Below are 25,070 nucleotides of genomic sequence, written 5' to 3' on the forward strand. Positions count from 1 at the left end.
GTGACCTTGTTCCTTTTTGTTCTGCTGAATAAGCCTAGGATGCAGTAAGCGATGAGAGATGGGCAAGCCCATAACATGTGAAGGAGGTCTGGGTCTAGCAAATGTCATCTAGAGCAGTGGGCATCTGTTCGCATAAAGTATCTATTTATTTTAGCCTGGATCAGTTCAGCTCTGTCTATTATGTAGTATTGGATGAGCGAAAACAGTTCTTTCTAGGGATGGGGATTGGACCCTCCAGTGTGGCAACCCATTCTCGGTCTGTACATGGGCGGTTCAGGTCTGTGTCCCAATGTCGCAGCAGGGGTGCAAGAGAGCATGCAGTGTGATGGCGTAAAGAGCTTGCAAACCATTTTGTAATGTGCCTCTCTGTGTCCATAACATGTAGATACTGAACTTTGAGATGTGTAGGGGGTTGCCTGACTTCGGGGTCCACTCTCTGCGGCCCCGGGCAGCGGCGATCCCACGGGGACAATCACGAGGGGTGGGCACCCTCGAAGCAGAAATTATCGGGGCAATGCCGGGTGGTCACCGGTGCCGTAAATTAAAGAATAAAGCCGCACAACACGCAGGGTGGTCACCTGCTATTCCTCACGCAAAATGCGGGGCGGAAGAACGCTCAAAATAAAGCAAAAAGCGCTCCCAAGCGCTATAAAAGACAAATCAAGCGCTCCTAAGCGCTAGCAGGCAAAAGAAGGTCTCTGTCACAAATAAAGCGCTTCAAAGCGCTAGATGCCCAAAATAAAGCAGCAAAGTCCTTCAGGAGTCCAGGACCTCAGCAGTCCAGGCCATAAGGTGGAGCACAGCAGCTCCCAGAAAAGGAAAGTCCATCAGGTATCCAGGGGCTGGCGGGGCACAGGGAGGCAAGCCTTCCTCTGAGCCCAAGCAGCAGCACGCCCCTGGCAGGATTCAAGTCAGAAACAAGAACATTTTGGAAGGGGACACAGCCCCTTTTTATACAGATAAATCCTTTGTCTAGCAGGGTGCAGGCAGTGTGAGAACCAGCTAAAACTGGTTATAGGGAATTCCTTTCACTGGCCAGGCTAGGGACATCAGCCGCACCCCAGGGGGTGGAGCCAGCATTGTGTGGGGAAAACCCAGCCTCATTCAGGACCCTCAAACCAGACGGTCAATCCACAAGCAGGCCCGGGCTCACTCCTCCCCTCACATCAGCATGCTAAACACTCCATTCACCACCAGGGCAGACCCTCCCAGACTCTTGGAGCCAGGCTCACCAGCTAGCCTCAGCCAATCACACGCCAGACACAAATAACACAAATATGCCAAACTTCTAGAAGTGGCACTTCTACACTAGATACAATCATGCCACATATACCATTGCGCAGCATTCACTCTCACGAGTTTGCACATACCAAACTCGACCCTGCACTCCCCACACATCAGGAACTACCATGGTCATACATATTCCCCATGCATTCCTATGGGAGGGCAGGTCACTCACCACACATACACAGAGAGCTCACGCACTTTACACTGTACCACAGTGAAAAAGTGCGCAGAGGCCTAAAATCACCAACACCAGGTCACAGAAACAGGCTAGGAAAAAGCAAAAAGTCTTGGGGTGAACCTGCCAAAAGGGCCGGGTCCAACACAACCCCCTTCCAGCCAAAACGCAGGATAGACCAATCACTCCACTGATGGGCTTCCCTGCTTTGGGCGACAAAACACGGACACGGACCCGCACGGCAGGGATACCCTCCGGTTTTTCGCCACTCTGAACCCACATGGTTTCCTCCAAACAAGAACTCTCTGACCCAACTAGGATACCCCACTGGTACTCTCTTGCGGTCCACGGCCAGGACCAGACCCTAGGCCATCCAAATGTCACAGGTCCTGACCAATCCACAGAGTGGGGGGCAGTTACCCCTGGCACACAATAGCCATTCTCCACTCTCCCTCTCAGTGTAGCTACAACTACCACTGATCCTTTAACCTAGGGACCACACCCTCAGGCTGACCAGAGGTCACGGGCAAGCATGCCCTACCCTACCTCTACTTCTGGGTTTCCGCACCCTCACAGGGAAGCACTCACCAGAACACAATTCTCCTACCAGATCAGGACCTCACTCCATCACTGGTCTACCACCTGGAAACTATTTCACTTCTGAGGTACAAAGCACACAGCACAGTTCCTCTTCAAGCAGGTGGGGGGACACAGCACACAGCAAAGTCCCCTTTCCTCTACCTTAGAGGAAACAACAAACTGCAGGTGGGCCCCAGAACACACAGCAAGGGCAGCCCCCTCAATCTCTTCAGCTGATCCACTTTGGTAGAGATTCCTCTTGACCTGGAAGCGTCCTAATCTCCCAACCTAGGATCTAAACCCTCAGGCTGCACCTGGGTCAAAAGTACACCGTCCCTCGTCACCCCCTTCCAGAGTTCTGCACCCTCCACTTAGGCGCGGTACTCCTCAACACCAGGACCGCCGGAGTTCTGGTTACAGACACTCCCCGTCCTCTAGACACAGGAAGATCCTCCTCAAATGACCTGTAAGTACAGCTGAGGCCCCTGACCTGGCGCTCCCTTAGTGAACCCTCCAGGCCCTGCGACAGGGTTTCGGGCCAAAGTGAGACACACCGTCCCACACTCACTCCGCCTCCACTGAGACAGGACATGAGCCCCTACACCCCTACCATCCTACTGGGACCTACCTGGGCTACACATGAACCTCTTCCCATACACAGGATTATCAGATACACAAGCCACTACTTTTAGATTCACTCTCTAATGCCTCTGCAAGACATCTAGCACACCGCCAGACGTCCACCTTCTTGTCCAGTGCCTCTGCAGGACCTCCTGCACACCACCAGAGGTACACCTCCTGTGCAAGCTCCTTTTATTACCAAAAAGAAAACTCACTCCAACTCCTACACACACTCCCCCTCCAGACTGGTGAGATAGTTCCTCACTGCCTCTGACTCTCAACCTGTACCCCTCTTACTGAGCGCCAGGCACCATACTCTGGGAACTGGGAATGTGACTTCACGCACTGGACACATTTTAGCTGCCACCACTGGATCCTACCATACTGGGGAATACAGACACATACACTACACTCAAGGGATAACCACCCTCCCGAGCTAGCCATTTCTCCTCCACACTCCCTCTCTTCCATCTACCCACACAGGGACAGGAACAGGGATTGGGTACTGGACCCAGAAAGGGATTCGTAATCTATGGGAACCTCCCCCTCTACTAGTGTCCCGCCCTGTCATTTTCTCTCATCTGCCACTAAACATAAAAAAGCAGGAACACCATTTGAAAATGACACTCTTGAGGAAAAATAAAATCACAAACAATAATACCAAACATGTGACTATCTATAACGCAGAGTTTTGTAATGTAGCCAGTTGTCGGTGTGGCACTGCGCAAACACAAGTCCTAATCCTCACCGCTGTCCAACAATGTTAGAACTGGCTATTTCTGGTTGGCTAAGGCTGACGCCAAAGCTAGGCAGAAACCACCATTCTAGTTAGGGCAAGGGAGTCACACGCCAAGATAACCCCTGCTCTCCCCCTTGGTAGCTTGGCACGAGCAGACAGGCTTATCCCGGAGGCAATGTGTAAAGCATTTGCGCCAGCACACAACAGCAACAACATCCTAGGCACACCACAAAAGGAACTCCACACAAGGTTATATAAAAATAACTTCTGTATTATCAAAACACATCAGATAGAATCACACATGTACATTGTGCCAACTGGCACGGGCAATATTCACAAGGGATTATTTACACAGGACAGGGCCATGTGGGCCACTGTCAGAATCAGCACTTAGTAGAAATAACACTTTTAGAACATAGAATAAGTATAGCACAAAATAACAATTATAAATCACAACCAGTAACTACTGGTAACAGGTAAGTACCACCTACGCAACCCTAAACACCTTAGGAGAATGTCACGCAGGGAACCAGGACCTCACTAGGACCACCTGTATACTAGAAAGAACAACCACCTAAGTATCACAATACAATTAGGGTTATAAGCAAGAACACATTACACATGATGCATCACAACATTCAGAGGTGTAGGGAAGGAAAACACATGATGCATAAAACATACATTCAGCGGTGTAAGAACAAGGCACATGATGCATCAAAACCCATTCAGAGGTACCGGAGAAAACACATGATGCCTAAAACATTCAGAGGTGTAAGGAAGGAAAAACACATGATGCATAAACCAACACATTCAGAGGTGTAAAATCAAGGAAGACACATGATGCATAAAAACATTCAGAGGTGCCAGAACATAACTCAATAGCGCAAAAACACATGATGCCTAAAAACATTCAGAGGTGTAAGATCAAGGCGCGTAATCATATTAAATGCATTACATTTCCTAGCACCACATCACATTGCGCAAAACTCACATTAGGCAATTACCATCACATAGATAATCACATTGCGCCTAAATAAAATCACATACCAGCCCCCATCTAATAAAGGGACTAAAGAGCCCTGTGTCCAGAATGTCAGGGCGCGCTGCCAATGCAGCGCCAGTCAGGGGTGCGCCACCGGCGCAAAACCTAAACGTTGCAGGTGCCCACTAATTGCTGGGGAGCTGGGAATCAAAACTGCAACATGGTCCTCACTGACCCTAGAACAGAACTGCGCCAACTGTTGGAGGCACACAGGCTCTGAAAACACTTGTGTCCATGTTGGAGCCACACAGGCTCTGACATAACACATGCCCCAAACGTTGGAGCCACACAGGCTCTGAAACTGTGCCACATTGCGCAGAACGTTGGAGCCACACAGGCTCTTAAACAATTATGGCCCCGTTGCTGGAGTCCCCCCTCTGGGGACTCGTGCTCAAGAGAAATGCTCCCTAGAGCCTCACTAGGCTCTCTGCAAGAATGCGGCCGCTGGGGAAGCCTTGCAGGGCTCTGAAAATAAACATGCCCCTCGTGGAAGCTCTCAGGCTCTGCGCATTGCAACAAGAACCGTTGGGGCGGCCCACTGCCATCCGAGGCCGCCCTAGATGCCCCCAGGAATGTAGGAGTCCCGCTCGGGGGACTCGATAGGCCAATGGCCCCTAAGCCACGCTGGAGCCTCGGAGGCTGGGAAACCAACTGACCCCACTGTAGCAGCACCGCTACCTAGCCGCCTGGAGACCCCCCTCCAGCCCGTTCTTACTCACCGGGCTTCTTCCTCTGGTGGGGGCTCCTCCGGACAGCGGCATCTCTCTTTGGGGCACGGCGCGTCTCCTCTCTCGGCTGCGAGACCGGCCTCATTCCTCCCGGTCTCCGTAGCGCGTAGGACACTGCGGCGGACTTCCTCTCACGCCATCTCGGGGCTCTCCCCTCCGCATGGGAGCCCCGCAGTCAGCTCACCGGCACTTCCTCAACCGGGCAGTTTCCTCTACGCGGCTGGCTAGGGCCGCACTTCCGCCCGCTGGCAGGCCCACCCACGTCACCACCGGGCCTGCCTGACTTCCGGTTCCACTCTCTGCGGCCCCGGGCAGCGGCGGTGATCCCACGGGGACAATCACGAGGGGTGGGCACCCTCGAAGCAGAAATTATCGGGGCAATGCCGGGTGGGCACCGGTGCCGTAAATTAAAGAATAAAGTCGCACAACACGCAGGGTGGGCACCTGCTATTCCTCACGCAAAATGTGGGGTGGAGGAATGCTCGAAATAAAGCAAAAAGCGCTCCCAAGCGCTATAAAAGACAAATCAAGCGCTCCTAAGCGCTAGCAGGCAAAACAAGGTCTCTGTCACAAATAAAGCGCTCCAAAGCGCTAGATGCCCAAAAGAAAGCAGCAAAGTCCTTCAGGAGTCCAGGACCTCAGCAGTTCAGGACATAAGGTGGAGCACAGCAGCTCCCAGAAAAGGAAAGTCCATCAGGTATCCAGGGGCTAGGCAGGGCTCAGGGAGGCAAGCCTTCCCCTGAGCCCAAGCAGCAGCAGGCCCCTGGCAGGATTCAAGTCAGAAACAAGAACATTTTGGGAGGGGACACAGCCCCTTTTCATACAGGGAAATCCTTTGTCTAGCAGGGTGCAGGCAGTGTGAGAACCAGCTAAAACTGGTTATAGGGAATTCCTTTCACTGGCCAGGCTAGGGACATCAGACGCACCCCAGGGGGTGGAGCCAGCATTGTGTGGGGAAAACCCAGCCTCATTCAGGACCCTCAAACCAGACGGTCAATCCACAAGCAGGCCCAGGCTCACTCCTCCCCTCACATCAGCATGCTAAACACTCCATTCACCACTAGGGCAGACCCTCCCAGACTCTTGGAGCCAGGCTCACCAGCTAGCCTCAGCCAATCACACGCCAGACACAAATTACACAAATATGCCAACTTCTAGAAGTGGCACTTCTACACTAGATACAATCATGCCGCATATACCATTACGCAGCATTCAATCTCACGAGTTTGCACATACCAAACTCGACCCTGCACTCCCCACACATCAGGAACTACCATGGTAATACATATTCCCCATGCATTCCTATGGGAGGGCAGGTCACTCACCACACATACACAGAGAGCTCACGCACTTTACACTGTACCACAGTGAAAAAGCGCGCGAAGGCCTAAAATCACCAACACCAGGTCACAGAAACAGGCTAGGAAAAAGCAAAAAGTATTGGGTTGAACCTGCCAAAAGGGCCGGGTCCAACATGTAGGGGGTTCCCTTTTTATATCTCCCCACATGGATCCCAGTTCTGTTATTAATGGTTTGTATAGAAGGAACTGAACCTGCAGCAGCCTGTCGTCTTCCACTAGGGTGTTGAAGGGTGTGAGTGCACCATCACTATAGAGGTCACCCTGGGTGAGAAATGGCGCCTAGCTTATTCAAACTATGAGCAATGCAGTATAGGAACACAATGGAAACTATACGATTTAAGATATCCTGACCCAGCCGGGAAAGGAATTTATTCTCAAGAAACAATGTCAAATATGCAGTACAAAGATAACATGACACAAGCCTGTGCCGTACCGACAGAGGAAAAGAAAGATAGAGGTAGGGTGAAAAAGGGGGTGTTTTTCAGGCAAAGAAAGAGAGCAAGGACAGGGCACTGCAGAAAAATAAAAGATCAATAACAGTGCCGCCTGGAGTGGAATGTACACAAGCTTATTAGACAATAATGTGAGTGTCAACCCACTCTTGGGTGTCGACGTTTCGATCCCTATAGCTCAACTAGATGCATGGGATCATCATCAGGACTTATGCAATAACAAAACATGCCTGAATGAGATAAGCCTGTTTAGGAGGAAAAACAAGAAAGACATTTAAAAAAAAAAAAATTTTTAACCACTAAGGAGTAGTTTGAGAGTTATCTGCCCACGTTGTAACACAGTCGAAATCGCAGTGCGTGAACCAGTGCAAGGTGTTTGTGCCAGGTACAGGAGCTTAACATTGCTATTGTCACATTATTCGGAATCGCAGTGGCATGCGTGAACTTGCTACGTTTAACGGACTGTGTGGTGAAAGTGATTTTTCAGTTTGTCTACTGGTCTAAAGAGGGTGCAGTGATAGTGCAAAGTTGCATTATTTTAAATAATTTCTCTTTTTAATCGGAAACGGGTTGGCCTGGTGAGTCCTTCTGTTGGACTAGTCAAATTGGTTATAATGGAGAAATAGTCCCTACCTCTGTGGTGCGAGGGGAAGCCTCACAATGGAGGTTTCTTTAACTTCTAGATAAAGGCGGAAGTAGTAGCGCCAGGCTAGGGATACAATAAAAGACGCGTTAATTGGAATTCTACCTCTTTTGCAGGGACAGTGAAGCATACACCGCATACACAAACTGAAACATACCAAGCGGTTGTGTGTCCTCGAGGTCTTAAATGGGGTTCAGTCAATGTGTTATTTCGATAGTGTAAAATAAAACCTCATCGCCCGTATCCGTTTATGTCAGGTGGCCGCACTGAAAGCAGAAAATGTGACAAGGATTGATGTTGGATTACTATGAGCTAAGGCATAGCGGCTCTGAGCAAACGCGGTGGGCGGTTACCTTTATCCACTCTGTATACGAGCGAGGGACGGGATTCAAAATAAAGGCACCAGTGGCCATATGTTCAGGATGTCAACAATGTGGCGTGTGTGCGCTGTAATAAAAAGAGGATACTCGGCTAAGTACGAGGCTTCGGGCGGGGGCCATGACTGGAAGTGACTTTAAATTAAATTAAATTCAAATGTGGCTTGCCTCACCCTGGGGTCCAACAATGTGGAAATCAAGCACTGCAATAAAAAGTGGAGAGTCGGCTTAGCGCGTGACTCGATACGGGGCCCACGGAGCCTGCTGTTAAATTCAGGATTACTTACTTAGTCATGATATGACTCGCCTCTCCCGGGGGTGCTCCGACAATGCCGGTTTCGATGTAAGGACACGTCCGCTGGAGCGGGTTGTATACTTAGTCACGTGTTGATTAGTGTGGGTGCCCTCTTGGAAAGGCTATGGCGCTTTGGTAGCAGCCATCTTAGAATGGAGGGTGAGATGGACTAGTCAAAGGGCTATAAAGGTGCATGGACTAAAATACGTTGATAGTGACAATGTGACAAGAGAAGAGTGACTGTTGTGAAAAAGTAACTGGTTTTTTCAAAAAACAATTATTACAATTTATCGATCCCAGATGTCAGATTATATCAAGATGGCTGCTACCAAAGCGCCATAGCCTTTCCAAGATGGCACCCACACTAATCAACACGTGACTAAGTATACAACCCGCTCCAGCGGACGTGTCCTTACATCGAAACCGGCATTGTCGGAGCACCCCCGGGAGAGGCGAGTCATATCATGACTAAGTAAGTAATCCTGAATTTAACAGCAGGCTCCGTGGGCCCCGTATCGAGTCACGCGCTAAGCCGACTCTCCACTTTTTATTGCAGCGCTTGATTTCCACATTGTTGGACCCCAGGGTGAGGCAAGCCACATTTGAATTTAATTTAATTTAAAGTCACTTCCAGTCATGGCCCCCGCCCGGAGCCTCGTACTTAGCCGAGTATCCTCTTTTTATTACAGCGCACACACGCCACATTGTTGACATCCTGAACATATGGCCACTGGTGCCTTTATTTTGAATCCCGTCCCTCGCTCGTATACAGAGTGGATAAAGGTAACCGCCCACCGCGTTTGCTCAGAGCCGCTATGCCTTAGCTCATAGTAATCCAACATCAATCCTTGTCACATTTTCTGCTTTCAGTGCGGCCACCTGACATAAACGGATACGGGCGATGAGGTTTTATTTTACACTATCGAAATAACACATTGACTGAACCCCATTTAAGACCTCGAGGACACACAACCGCTTGGTATGTTTCAGTTTGTGTATGCGGTGTATGCTTCACTGTCCCTGCAAAAGAGGTAGAATTCCAATTAACGCGTCTTTTATTGTATCCCTAGCCTGGCGCTACTACTTCCGCCTTTATCTAGAAGTTAAAGAAACCTCCATTGTGAGGCTTCCCCTCGCACCACAGAGGTAGGGACTATTTCTCCATTATAACCAATTTGACTAGTCCAACAGAAGGACTCACCAGGCCAACCCGTTTCCGATTAAAAAGAGAAATTATTTAAAATAATGCAACTTTGCACTATCACTGCACCCTCTTTAGACCAGTAGACGAACTGAAAAATCACTTTCACCACACAGTCCGTTAAACGCAGCAAGTTCACGCATGCCACTGCGATTCCGAATGTGACAATAGCAATGTTAAGCTCCTGTACCTGGCACAAACACCTTGCACTGGTTCACGCACTGCGATTTCGACTGTGTTACAACGTGGGCAGATAACTCTCAAACTACTCCTTAGTGGTTAAAAAAATTTTTTTTTTTAAATGTCTTTCTTGTTTTTTCTCCTAAACAGGCTTATCTCATTCAGGCATGTTTTGTTATTGCATAAGTCGTGATGATGATCCCATGCATCTAGTTGAGCTATAGGGATCGAAACGTCGACACCCAAGAGTGGGTTGACACTCACATTATTGTCTAATAAGCTTGTGTACATTCCACTCCAGGCGACACTGTTATTGATCTTTTATGTTTCTGCAGTGCCCTGTCCTTGCTCTCTTTCTTTGCCTGAAAAACACCCCCTTTTTCACCCTACCTCTATCTTTCTTTTCCTCTGTCGGTACGGCACAGGCTTGTGTCATGTTATCTTTGTACTGTATATTTGACATTGTTTCTTGAGAATAAATTCCTTTCCCGGCTGGGTCAGGATATCTTAAATCGTATAGTTTCCATTGTGTTCCTATACTTCATTGCTCATAGTTTGAATAAGCTAGGCGCCACTGTTTCCTATAACGAAGTTATACCCATGGTCCTTAGCTATCCGTTGGGTTCCCCTTGTTTCTATAAAACCCTGGGTGAGCAATCCTGTCCCCCACTGAACAAAAAAATTCCACCTGCGAGGTGGTCCTATTGCTCCAAGGCATGCCCAGGAGGGGCAGCACAGGGGCATAAAGGGTGATAAAGACGCGTCTATAAGCCACCTCTAGTAGTAGCGGGATGGGTATTTTACCCCTTTTACCAGAATGGAAAAGCTAGAGAATCGACGTAAGAGACAAGGGCAGCAAGAGCATAGCCTTGTCATGAAGGTTCAGTCTAAATGGCCTTCCTCCGATCACAGGACACTATCCGTGCTCAGACTGTAGCGTATGCCACTTAACAGAGGCTTCAAAATCACTCTCACTGGAACAAGGGAAAATCTGGACACAAACTGCACATACAAACTGCAATTCGAACAATGTGGTGTACTTATTAACGTGTCCCTGCTCCTTACGCTACATCGGCATGACCACAAGAAAAGTGAAACAGCGCATTGGTGAGCACCGGAGTAATATACGATGCAAGAAAGCAACGACAAAACTTAGTCGACATTATTTGGAACACAATCATACCCCCAATGATATGAAATGGACAATAATTGAGAAAATTACTGGTACCACGAACATCTCTAGCAGACTTTTTGAGAAAGAACAGCGGTGGGTGTACCGTTTAGGTACCAACATCATTGGGCTCAATGATGATATCCCGTGGAATACAGTCCTAAACTGACACCCTACCACTAGTTCACGACAGTCCCCCGTAAAGCTAAATGAGAAATCCAGTAATACGCTATCACCTGTGAGATTCGTCTGATAATGTAGCGCACAATCTATTTTCTACACAAAGAACTATTATTCTTGTGTTCCATATAGTTAATGGAATATAACACCCCCATTAGCATCTCAATATGCATATTTAACTAATGGACAGGCATAACAAAGATGTCATTTCACCATGTATGAACCCACTTACTCTAATGCTATCATAGTCACTGATGCTATCAGAATAGTATTTCCTCAACATGGGAAAGACATCTATGCTGTCATAACATCAGCTTTTAACTAACAAACGAAGTATATGCTGTTGTTTTTTAACTTATGGCAACTTGTGGGAATCTAGTCATAATATCTAAAGCCTTCCTATAAATACACATTGCGCTCCGTTTTTGTGCTTTTATATGCAAATTTCAACAAATAGAGAGGCATAGCAAAACTTACTCTCATGATGTAAATTCATTGTATTTCAATCAGCTAAGAAGTAATCGATTATGTTTCCGACTAGTGTTTACATTTGCGAATTTAATTTACTGATTGGCCAACAGATTCAAGCCTCCATCTGGAGACACTTTGTGAAGCTCTCAATAGAAAGCAGCGCATTCAAGCCTCGTTTTCGCCCAACCCCGCTCACGGGGAAGAGCACCCTGGCCTCGCTCGGGTGTAGCCACGTCCACCCGGAAGAGCGCGGACAGCGTTACACAGGCTTTTAAACGGACTCACCGGCCCCGCTCTCCATCGTCCGGGTCCGGTTTGAGGAAGTACTAGGTGTACAAGAGGGCTGCGAGTGCTGAGGGCGTGAGTAATACTGCAATGGCGATCGGACAGAAACCACGCAATTGAGCTAAGTCGAATCCGATTTTTGAGTATTTCTAGCCTATTTTCGTTTGTCTTTAGGATGTGCCAGGGACACTCAAACCCCCCTCCTGAGACCCATGGTGCAGATTGCGCCATACTTTAAAGTGAGATATGTAATTTTATATGAAATTTACTGTTGGGGGTCACTGACTCTTTGTCCATTGATCCCCTGAAGCACCTACACTGTGTGATTTTAACCCCTATTAAGCCACTCATGGCTTTTTTAATCACTTCTTGTCACTTCACTTCCCAGAACTAGAGTTATCATCCCCAGAGGGTTTGCGGATGGTGATAAATTCTAGTAGCTAGCATGGGAACACATTTGCTGCCACTTATTTGGAGCACCATGAACGGAAAAACGTTATGGCACAGCTCTACAACTAATTGTTTGTTTGTCTTATGTGTCTGTCTGTATTTTTGTTCCACAGGTGCTGATATACTCCATAACTAGGAATAATTTTTCGGAATGAGCATTTCGCTCTTCCATTTTTATGCACTTTATCACCTTTTTCAATAATTTTTCACTTTCACGTCCCCAGGTTAGGGTGGACGATTAGAGAGTCCATACCGCCGGGGTTTATCTTTGTCCTGACGAATGCCTAGGTACTTTAAAACCACCCCTAAGGCTGAAACATGTTGACTAAGTTAAATCTGAATTATACCATCCATTACCTTTGGCACTAAAATTCAGACACATAGAACTTTTTACTTGTGTCCTAGGGATCATTAATAAACTCTTTTTAGATACCCTTTAGACACTTTTAATTTTAGACTAACCTTACAACACACCCATTTCACACAACCAGCTCCGCAGTCTCTTGGCGTCGCAGCACACCGAAGAGGCATTAGGTCTCTTCGGTGGGGCCCGATGATGAAGCATGACACTGACCAGGTCGGTGTGTGAGGGCTTTCTTTTCAAACCCAAATAGGGTGCGAACTCCACGAGTCGTTTGGCTCCATCTAAGTGGCTTATAAGAGACCTCAACCTCTCTTCTTTTGTTTATTGGGTAAATGTCCATTTAGCCACTCACTGGAGTAGCTCAGCAAGATAATAGTGTTCCATATTTGGCACAGCTAGTCCGCCTTGGCCAGTGAGCAAATACAGCTTGGAAAGAGCAATGCAGCAACAGGACCCGTACCATATACATTCTCTCATGGCACTCTTAAAGGAGCTGAAGGCAGGGGGCCGGATATACAACAGTAGGTTTGTGGAAAAAATAAAGTAGCCGCAGCAGAGCTACTATCTTGAGCAGCACTATGCGCCCCATAACCGTTAACAGCAAAGCACGCCAGAAGAGCATCTGGGACCTAATGGCAGTTATTGCCCTCACAAGATTTCCCTCAAGTAGGTCTACTGGTTGATGGTATACCCTTATTCCTAAGTATCCGAAAGCAGTGGGTTGCCACTTCACCAGAACATCATTGATGTGAAATGTGGGGCCAGGATAGGAGGGGTTGAATGGGTATAAACAGGATTCGATCCAATTGACCCTCAGGCCAAAAAGTGCGGCAAAGTCGCTGAGAGTCTGAGTCAATGTGTTAGGTGTCACTCTCATATTTTGTATGTATAAGAGTAGATCATCTGCATACAGCAAGATTCTGTGTGTCTTGTCTCGTCTCCCAGTGGAATGCCCCATGCTGCACCGTGCGCACAGATGGATACTACACGTGGTTCTATGGCTAATGAGAATAAAAGGGGTGATAGCGGGCAACCCTGGCGGGTGCCCCTTCTCATTGGACATGAGTGGAAAGGTGTGGTGCAGCGACCAGAGCAGCTGACTTCGGAGCACAGGGTTCACGGTTTGATCCCTGGCGGCAGCTCAGCTCAGCACCATGTGACCATGGGCAATAGCTCACTTAATTTCCACGATGGTCCCCAGCGCCTTGAGACCCGTAAGGGTGAGTAGTTCGCGTAGTTCGCGCTTTACAAATACAGATTTACATTTTTAAAAAAAATCTTTTATTGCCACTGGGTCTGTGAGAGAGTAGGAGAGACTGAATTGCCTGAATGTCAAATGCGCCTTAAGTTTAGATGTTGAACAAGCAAATTAGTATTTTGTTAATGATCATTTCTTCGTAGGGTTAGCCAGTGCCAGGAAAGAAAAGGGCCAACAGAAGAGGACTCTATTGAGGATGATCGTCCTCTCTATGAGGATCTGTTACACTCTTGGCAAAAATCATCCCCCATAAGGCCTAAGCGCCAACACCACCAGTGCCATTGATGCCATGCCGGCATTACCTAGGAGAGTTTCTGTCTTGGATATCTGTCAAGCTGCAATTTGGGCATCAGTACACACATTCAGCAAGCACTGCTGCCTTGACTGCCTGATCTCCTGAGTGGGTAATTTTGCTGGCTTGGGCCTACATGACTTTTTAGTTTAAGTCCACTTCTCAGACCCACTATCTTTTGGGAGGTACTACTTGGGTATCTATTCAAAAGGTGAGGAATCTCTCCCACGGCTTCCCCCAGAGGGTGTGGAGGAATTAGATGCCGAGATCACTTTCGGGGAAATGCAGGAGGGTCTTCGAGTCATGCCAGGGTCTATGACCCCGGGGACGTATGGGTTTCCTATGGCTTTCTTGCAGGCATATTCAGAACAGTTGATGCAGCCCCTGTTGCAGGTATATGAGGAGGGATTTGTGTTGGGAGTGTTGACTCCCACAATGCAAGAGGGTGAAATTGTCATGCTGTTGAAGCTAGGGGGAAACGCCCAGGAACCCTCAGCATATCCACCCATCATGATGATCAACTCGGATATAAACATTCTATGTGAAGTCCTGGCTACAAGACTTGCCCCTCACATGACTCGTTTGATCCAAGAGGATCAATGTGGGTTCATTCCATCTCTTAACACGGGCACGAATTTTAGGAAATTGTCCCGTATTTTACACGAAACGTGGCATAGGGACGAGGAGCTGGCCTTAGTGTCAACAGACCTGGAAAAGGCCCTTGACTCTGTAGACTGGGAGGTCTGTAGTACTTGTTGGAGGTGCTCAGGGTGGCGGGATTCTGTCCAAAGTTTAGAAGATGGGTGCAGATCCTGTATACGGCTTCTAGTGCTAGGGTCAGAGGGAGTAGGTAAAGTGAGTTAAGGCTAGAGAGGGGGACTCGCCAGGGTTGCCTGCTCTCTCCGCTCCTGTTCGCACTGGCAATAGTACTGTTGGCGATTTGGGTGTGGACGGATCTGGCCGCCTTCGGTATTAACACCTTGGCTGCTAGGCGTTTTCCCCTCCTGTGCTGGAAATTGCCATTTTGCTGGTGTCATGACGAGCTCAGCTCGTCATCAGCACAGCTCAACTGTGCATCATGACGAGCTGAGCTCGTCATGAGCATCGAAAGGGTTAAGCAGTGCCGGACTGGCCATAGCGGGCACCGGGCAATCCCCTGGTGCGCCGCATGGGTGGGGGCCGGTTTTGGGCCCCCGGGGGCCGTTTTTGTTACAGGGCCGTTTTTGCAGCATAGCTGCAAAATCGGCCCTGTACCAAAATCGGCGGAAAACCCGCCCCGGCAAAGACCTCGGCGGCACCTCGAACGCCCCCGAGTGGGGAGGGGGGCCGGCCGAGTACTTTGCCAGGGCGGGTTGAGGTTCCCAGTCCGGCCCTGGTATTAAGGTGTGTGGAACGCCTCTTGTAGTATTGCTGTATGCGGATTACACATTATTCAATATGTCCGCTCCCCGAGAGGCAGTGGTGAAACTTATGAGGGGTCCTAGAGGAGTTTGGTAATTTATCCAGGCCGAGACTTAATAGGGGTAAATCTTTACTTTTTCCACTGGCTCAGCTGGCTGATCAGTCAGCGTAGTTGCTCCCTCAACTGGGACTCAAATGGGAGACCAAGCATTTTTGGTACTTGGGAATTCAGGTGGCGGGAGATGACTTGCGAATGTTGCAACTGAATATTCACAAGATGTTGGAGGCCTTAAGGGGTTCGATTGGATTCTGGAACTCTTTACCATTATCCCTAATGGGAAGGTTGGCAATAGCCAAAATGGTGGTGCTACCTCGCTGCCTGTATATGTCACTGAACACTATGTGCCCAATACTGAGATGAATATTCAGGGCATTGGACTCCCTGTTGATAGACCTTTACTGGGCGGGACGGCGAAGTACAGTAGTGCTTGCAACATTAAATCGTACCTATGAGGGAGGTGGGCTTGAGGCCCCCAGAACGGAGCTATATTATTATAAGACCCAGCTGCAACACACGACCAGGTGGAGACAGCACCTTATGTGGTTAAGCAGACAACATCTGTGTGGCCGTTATTTGTGGAACAAACCCTTGGGCATGCCCCGTTCCATCGGGAACTGACTGTGTGGGAATTGGCCCCGGTCCGGAAAGCAATGGCTAACATGTCATTATGGGCGTGGCAGGAGGGGGGCTGTAATTAGCTTGCTGAATTGTACCCAGGAGAATGCTTCATTACGTTCGAACAGGCTTGCAGGGACTTTGGGTTGAGTCAGGAACAATATCTACAACATGCTGCCTTAGCCACTATATTTAAGGAGATATGGCCCTCATACCATCTGATGCCAAAACTTACACAAACACTAGATACCCTACTCATGAGTGGGACAGGCAAACACATATTATCTAGGCTATACAGGTCAATGAGGGCGGACACCAGTACTTACCCACTGGCTGCTTATGCAGCTTGGAATGCAGACTTATTTGAGCCGTTGGAGGAAAAGGACTGGAAGGTGGTGGGAGCGCTCAAACACACGATCTTCTGCAATGCTTGGTTTAGTTTAATCCATTACAACTTCGCTCATCGCACATACGTGACCCCGGCAAGGATACATCGCATGTCACCCAGTAAGCCTAATTCATGCCGCAGATGTCATAAGACGAGTGAATTTTCTACATTTGGCTTGGGAATGTCCAGAGGTGGGTGGTTTCTGGTCCGAGGTAGTGGAGCTAATAACGGGAAAGGTAAAGAGCAAAATTCAATTAACGCCGAAACACTGCCTCTTAGGTTTGATGCGGAAAAGCAAAAAACAAAACAAAATGCGGTATAGGGCACAGCAGCTGCTAGCAATAGTGTGGATGGGAACGCGTGCTTGATAGATGTGCGTGAGTGGACACTAGCTGAAGAAGTACATATGAGGAAATGTAAAGATGAGAAGCTAGAGGAGGATGTAAGGCTATGGAGGGAGTTATGCTGTGATTTATTGACTGAAGGGTCCCAAACAAATACGCAACAAACAAATGTAGGGGAAAATGATGGGGGCTCTGAAAGAGAAGATTGTAAAGATGATTATTTCCCAGAAATAATGACAGGACACTTGCTGGGGGCAGATACGCTGTTTAATTATTAATATTCACTAGAGAGCGCTTGGCCGGCAACTACGTGCTCCGACACTCGCGCCGTTTCTGTTAAGGTGCACGCGCATCCTCAAGATGGCCGCCGGCACGTCGCGTCACGACGCGACGTGCATACACTAGAGCGCAATTCTACATATCTCCCTTTTTTCCAAACAATAAAAAGTTATAACTTACAGTCCGCTGCTCATGTCAAAGTCTTGGAACCTGGCCGGTCTCATCACAGTTCTCCCCCTTCGGGTCAGTCTTACCCGAGTAGCCATGGCCTCTCTCCTAGGAGTCTATGCGCTGCCTCCTCTGTTGCTCAGCGCCGCCTGGCTCTCCACCTCTCTCCCCATGTCCATCTCCTTCTCCGCTCCGGGGCTACCTCCAACACCTTGCTCCTCACTGACTTCTCCACTTCCCATGTCCATCTCCTCGTCGATTTCTTCATCTCCTGTCTCAGGCTCCAACGCCATTTCCAGGTCTTGACTCCCTTGGCTCCACCGCAGCACCTTGTTACCTCTTGCCATGCGGTCCTGAGACCACACGTTGCCGTCACTCAACAAGGCCACTCAGTCATATACATTCTTAACTTGCAGGGGTTTACTGTATTTGCTCTCCCCCTTTCTTTGCATCGTCGCCAACTTGACTGGCACCCATTCGCCTTCTTCTAGTCCAGTATCCTTCACGTTCCTTCGTCTATTGTAGTGCTTGGCATATACAGCTTGCGCCCTCTCCAAGTTCGCCTGAACCTCCGCAGGGGACCACTTACTCATTATGGTTTTCTCCTTCCACACACGATTGTCCTTCGTGAAGGGATCACGCCCTCTCAAGATTTGGAAAGGACTATACCCGGTCCCCGTGGGGGTGATTCTGTATGCCCATACCATTTACCACATCTCTTTCTCCCAGTCCTTGTTCTGGGATATCGCCGCTTGCACAGATCCCATCACCACACGGTTAAACCGTTCTACTAGTCCATTTCCTGCCGGGTGATAGATCGACGTGTGCTTGGAGAGGATACCATTTCTCTCCATGAAGCTGGTCCACTTATCTGAGGTAAACTGGGGGCCGTTGTCGCTCATGATGGATTTAGGAATGCCCTCTCTCACAAACGTGTCACTCAAAAACTTCAAGATGGTCTCTGTGTCCATTACTTCCTCCACCTTCATTTCAGGCCATTTAGAGTATCAGTCGATGAGGACGCACACATACTTTTGGACTCCTTGTCCGTCTAAGATTGGGCCCAAAATGTCTATTGACAACTCCTCCCACGGGTTCTGTGGGGGGTCAAATCTCCCTAGCGCCGGGCGCAAAGGCTTAAGTGATTTGTCTGCTCCTTGGCACTGTGGGCCATCTCTGACATATCGTTCTGCTCATAGGTCCATGCCTGGCCACCAGTACCCTTCTTTAGTCCTCAATTTCATTTTGCCTATCCCTAAGTGGCCTTCGTGGAGTAAGGCCAGTAGTTTGGGGATTATGCCAGCTGGGGGAATAACCTTGTCTCCCCTGAAAACAAACACTCCTTGGTCGTCTATTGACAACTCTTCTCTGACCTCATAGTACATTCTCAGGGTGTCACTGGTGTATTTCTTCTCCGGCCATCCCTGTACTATGTATTTCTTCACCTCTTGTATCGTTTGGTCTTCACTGGAGGCTTCCTTCCACTCCTGGTTTCTGATGACTTTCTCCTGGTCATCTGTCAGGGCCACCATTTCTTCCCCACTTGTCGATTCATCTCCTCCAGGTTCCATGGCCGCTGCCCTACTTAGATAGTCTGCGACTTTGTTCCGACTGCCTGGAACGTACTCCACATCATATCTAAATTCTAGCAGCTTCAATACAATTTTTGAGATCCTGGGGGTGGCACTCGCGTGCCCACTAGAGGTGAGTACCTTCACCAAGGGTTTATGATCTGTCTTTAGCTGAAATCAGGTACCACACAGGAATTGTCTGAACCTGGTCTTTGCCCACACTACTGCTAGCATCTCCTTTTCGATGACGCTGTATTTCTTTTCTGTGTCACTCAAGGTGCGAGAAGCAAAGCTTAGTGTGTCCATCACCCCTTGTCCCCGATCTTGCATTAGCACCGCGCCCAAGCCTTTGTCACTGGCGTCCGTCGTGAGCACAGTCCTTCCATGAGGATCATATCCTTGCAGGGGTATGGCTCTCACCAAGTCTTCCTTTGCCCTCTCGAATTCCTTTTGCGCTTCTTCTGTCCAGCAAAACACTGAGCTCTCTCTCGTTAACTTCCTCATGTGGTGGGTCTTTGTTGCGAAATGTTGCACGAATTTACTATAGTATTCGGCCACTCCTAAGAAGGACCTGACGTCCTCCTTACTGGTGGGTGGTGGTGCCTCGTTGATCGCTTTCACATTTTCCGCCTTGGGGGTGATCCCTTGCACTCCGATTTTGTGCCCTAGGTAGGTCACCGATTCCATGCCCAGGCGGCACTTTTCCCACTCCGCTGTGAGGCCCTTGCCTTCTAATACTCTCAACACTTTGGTTAGTTTGGCATCGTGGTCTAAAATGTCGCGGCCCATCACAAGGATGTCATCCTCGAAATACTGGATGCCATCCATGTCTTTAAACAGTTGGTACATTAATTTCTGGAATACCGCAGCCGCCGATGCCAGTCCAAATGGCATGCGGCGGAACTGGTAGCACCCGAAGGGGGTAATGAATAAAGTCAACCTCCTGCTCTCCGGGTGTAATGCGATTTGATGGTACGCTGAGGTCAGGTCGATGGTAGAGTACCACTTAATCCCTCTCGTCTTGGCTAGCATCTCCTCAATCCTTGGTAGGGGAAACTTCTCTACCACAATATTGTTATTCAATTCACGCAGGTCCACACATAGTCTGACCTTTCCACTGGGTTTCATGACTACCACCAATGCTGCCAGCCACTCAGCGCACGTGATCGGTTCGATGATTCCTCTTCTTTCCAATTCTTGCAATTCTTCTTGTACCGCCTCTCTCACTGGGAGAGGTATGTTTCTCACCTTGTGAGTCACCAGTATGGCGCCTGCCTTGAGGACAGTTTAGTGTGCAAACTTCTCGAGCCTCCCCACCGTGCCTCCAAACACCTTGGGGTACTCCTTCTTCCATTTGTCCAGGTTCGGCCATTCTTCCGGTTCGGTGAGGAGGATCTGTTCTTTTCCTCCGGGATCTAATTTGATGCCCAGGTTCCCTTGGTCTAGCCAACCTAGCACCGATGGTCCTTTTTCAGAAATGTACAGTTTGCAGTAGGCACTGCGCCCTCTGAATTCAAACTTTAACAGTCAGAATCCTAACATGGGTATGCGGTCTCCGTTGTATGTGACTGGCCTTATGTCTAATTTCTCCAGGTCTGGGCCCAAGTATGGGCTGAAGGTTTCATTCCACACTGTTCTCTGTACAATGGTGTAGGGTGATCCGGTATCAGCCACTATATTTATCGGCACTCCTCCGATCGTCATGTCCAGTACTGGCTTGGTCGACCTTTTGTTATCCACACTCAGTACTTGGTCGTAGATGCAGAGTACCGTGTCCTCATCTTCGTGGTCACTCCCTTCCTTGTCCTCTTGTCCTTGGTCGATGTATTTAACCATAGTTCTGGAGGACTTCCTGCGGCATACTTTCTCATAGTGCCCTATGATTCCACAATACATACATTTGGCGCGAAACGCCGGGCACTTCCTGTCATGGGCCTCATGTGCCCAACTTCTGCATCTGTAGCAGGCTTTTTTGTTGTTCCCAGTTTGCTTTCCCGGTGGCCCTGGATTCCCTTGCCACCTATTCGGTCCCTTTGATGTGGGCCCCTTGCTTGTGTTGTCCCTGCGGGGTTCTTCATCTTCTATCCTGTTCACCACCAGCGTTGTTGCAGCCTCTCCTTTTGCCGCCTCTGCGCATCTTCGCGCCAACTCAGCTCTCTTGACGATTATCATCACTTCCTGTAACGTGGCGTCGCCGCTGGCCCACAGCTTGTCTTGCACAGCGGTGCTCGTGGTGTGCATTACGATTTGTTCCTTGATGAATTCGTCTTGGAATGTATGGTATCTACACGTTGATGCCAACTTCTTTAACGCCGTCACGTACTCTTCCACTGATTCCCCAGGTTGTTGTTTTCTTTTCTGGAAGTTGTACCTGTCGATCGAAACACAGACCTCCGGTTTGTAGTGTTCATTCAGTTCTTCTATAGCGTGGGCGTATACATCGTCATCTGTACTCCCCCGTTGTTTGGGCATTAGAGTCTTGAAGATCCTGAGCCCCTCCGGGCCTAGGTTGTGTAATAGTATTCGCCTCTTCCTCTCACTTGAGAACTTTTCTTCATTTTCATCTTCTAGCACTTCGATGAAGTTGTCAATATAGTCTCTCCAGTCTTCCCACCTCATCAGTGGTTCTCCTGGCTTGGGCAAAAATTGTACGGGGGCCGTCGCAGACGCTGCTTGCGCACACATTCTTTCACGCTTTTCCGTGGGCGGGGTACCACTGTGACTTCTGGGGCTGCCCGGTGCACTGTTTTCCTCTATCTTCTCTGTTTTCAGTTGGGGGGTCTCTGTGTCTGCCCCTTCGCTCTTCCCATCGGTCGCCAGTGCTCCTTTCCTTGGTCGTGCTGCATCGTGGGGTGTCCTGGGTGGTCTTCCCTGTGCGCACCCTGTATTTCTTCCCCAGTGCTCAGTTCTAGCTCCCCTCGCGTGACTGTGGGCTCTGCCGCGCTCTCTGGTGATCTCTGGTCTGTGGGGGTGTACCTACAGGCCACCTGTGTAGATGCTTGGGATGTCTGGTTCCCTTGCCGTGGTCCTTCTCTTGTCTAGGTCGTTTTTTTTTTTCGAATGGTATGCCTCCTTAGGTCTTCATCCCGACCTTATCGCCATTGTAAAGATGATTATTTCCCAGAAATAATGACAGGACACTTGCTGGGGGCAGATACGCTGTTTAATTATTAATATTCACTAGAGAGCGCCGAGCCGGCAACTACGTGCTCCGACACTCGCGCCGTTTCTGTTAGGGTGCATGCGCATCCTCAAGATGGCCGCCGGCACGTCGCGTTACGACGCGACGTGCATACACTAGAGCGCAACTCTACAAAGATGAGGAGAATAGGGAGTAAAATGAAGGGAATGTTCAGCACAGGCCTCAGGAAAATAGAGGGGGGGTGGGTGGTAGTGGAGGGTCCGATTTCTTTAACCCCTTGTGTGCTTTTGACGTTGTGTGCTTTGGACGGCCCCCAGCTGTCCAACGTCACAGTGGGCTTGAGCGAAGGACGGCCGGGGGCCGTCCGAACCCCGCCTACTCATTAAAATGCCCACACAGCGTGAAAATTTGCGCATCGCAGAAGTGGTTAATCGTTACCACTGTAATTATTATGTACGTATGCACTGCTCTTGTTCACTGCTATGTGCACAATCATGGTTATGTTGTTGGAAAATTTCAAATAAAGTTTATTAAACAAAAAGTGAGGAATCTACGGTCAGAAAAATCAATCCAACTACTATTTGCATGATGTTTTAAATGTGTATTGATGCTGATATTTTCTCCAAGGTCACATTTTTGTAAGATTTTAATTAATCAAACAAATAAACTTAAAACTAAAAAATCAATCCAAAGAACAAGCACTTATATTCAATAACGCTTTTTCTGATGCATATTCTTGCTGCCATCTCAGCCCATCCAGTTCGTCTACGTGACTTACAAAGATCCCAAGTTAATTTTCAGGACACTGACATCTGCAAATTGTTTAAAAAGAACAGCGTTTGAGGGCATGGAAAGAGGATGATGCATAAATTGATGTCAGCGTGCAGGGGTCGTGCCTTTGTGCAGATCTTCTCCGTCACTTCCTGTGCAATGCAAAGTCACTGAGGAATCTGCAGTTAGACAGACTAGCCTCTAAAAAGAGCTTTAAGGAAGGGAAGTACCTTAATCGTCAGGCCTGAGTGGCATAGGGTTAATGCTTCAGGGATATTTTTCCTTGCAATGGCGGATGGGTTATTCAGAAACCAGCCCATTTAAAATGGCTGTGTTGGTTCTAAATCATCTTTTGTGGTGATCACAGTAAGGAATTTCCGGAGCCGGGTATGGTAATTGCACCACTGTTCTGCATTCTCATTTTGTTTGCAGTTTGTAAGCTTCAGAACACTAAATCCATCGTTTTGTACTTTTAGACCACGTTCATGATTTCTCAAATTTTCTAAAATGCTAATTTTATCTTTAGATTGTGCTTCTTGATGAAGCAACCGCTGCAATTGACAACGAAACAGATGCATTGATTCAAGAAACGATCAAGAAGGCTTTTGTTAATTGCACAGTATTAGTTATTGCTCATCGTCTTGATACTATATTCAAATGTAATCGGATAATGGTCATGGAACATGGAGAGGTAAATATGAATAACGATCTTCTTGTTAAGGCATGCATCACTTGAACTGTTACCTTTTCTCTTCAGTAATGGAGACAGATGCCTTGTTTTATTATGACATCACTGCTCACAGTGTAAAGTTGTGATGAAATATATCTTCACCTACTTTTCTGATCGGTATAGGTATTTGCTTTCCCACTTGAGTACTTTTCAAATGTGTGTGTGTGCGCGTGAATTCTACTTTAGCATGAGCACCGTTGGGGAGCATCACAGCATGGCATAGCAAAAGAAGGAACAGTAAGGAAATGCTGGTAGATGTAGGATAGAGATTAGTGTTGTAAGACCCAAAGTCATCAGGGGCCTTATCAATGAATGATGAGGTGTTCCTTAAACAGTCTAGTCTTCCCACTTTCTGGTCTACATTTGTGACGGTAAGAGCCTGATAAGTAGAGTCAGGATTTTCTATATCCTCTGTACATAGAGCAAGAGACTTTTCTCCAAATCTTTTTTTCCTTTCAGGTTCACTGAAGTCATGAATACATGTAGTGCGTTGGCTACTTGTTATCAGACACCATTTAGTATTGCTGTAGCGCTGTTGCTGGGCCGATTAACTTTCATATTAAATTTACCTGGCATAATTACCTTAGAGTCATTTACCTTGGTTCTCCGATGTATCTTGAACCATGCCGAGTGGGGTTGGATATAGGGGATCCAATCCAGTTATCTAGTGAGGACCAGGAATTGGATAACTGTCTTATGAGCTTGTCATTAGATTCATGTATATAACTCTCAATACTACGCTGTACAAGTACAGAATAATTACTGTCAAACCAAATCTCCTGAAGAAATTTAGACACACTAGGATCATACATACAAGTAATTCAGATAAGGCTATGCAAAATAGCAATATTTGGCCCTGTTGACTAGAAACTTCTCTACTATAATTCCATCGCTCATTAAGACTATAGAAATGTACAATCAATCACTGGAAACCAGTAATAGAGACACAGAAACAGGGTCTTTAAAGGGTTAAGATTTATGACTAGATTTAGGAAGTAAATACAGCAGTCTCATGCATTTAAATCTAAGGGTACAGATTAATCAGATTTATTGTTCTTGGGATATCAATTACCAAAAGTTCTAGAAGGAGAGTTCAGGAAAGGACATGGCTGATGTCAGCTCAAAGCATTCTCTCCTGAGGGGAAAGAAGTCTGGGAATAGTGCACACAGCATATGCACCAGCCAGAAGAGTCCGCTAGTCTGATAGTTGTTTCTCCGTCCGATAGGAAGCAATCCTTATAGGAAAAGTGACAAAAGGAATGAATGTGTGAAGGACGTAGAAGAAGTGATGATCTCATCAATTCAAGGGATAATACATTAGATAAGACCACTCAGTCCATTGGTCAGTTCGTGTAGGATGCTTGTCATGAGACATAAAGAAGATACATGTTATGGTAATATAGGCGTTTCTGGTTATGCAAATGATCAGCTCATCCGGTAGAGGTGGAC

At 47.9% G+C, this 25,070-nt stretch overlaps 1 protein-coding gene across 1 annotated transcript in view; it reads left to right on the forward strand.

Moving 5' to 3' along the window:
- Positions 1-25,070, forward strand: part of LOC147697160 (ATP-binding cassette sub-family C member 5-like) — a 2,119,944-nt gene that overhangs the window by 2,023,318 nt on the left and 71,556 nt on the right. The window contains exon 30 of the mRNA XM_086934231.1: positions 23,418-23,582. Coding sequence (XP_086790357.1) covers positions 23,418-23,582 — 165 coding nt within the window. The remainder of the gene's footprint in view (positions 1-23,417; positions 23,583-25,070) is intronic.

Source organism: Lissotriton vulgaris, chromosome 8 (assembly GCF_964263255.1).
Source record: "Lissotriton vulgaris chromosome 8, aLisVul1.2, whole genome shotgun sequence".
Classification (NCBI taxonomy): domain Eukaryota; kingdom Metazoa; phylum Chordata; class Amphibia; order Caudata; family Salamandridae; genus Lissotriton; species Lissotriton vulgaris.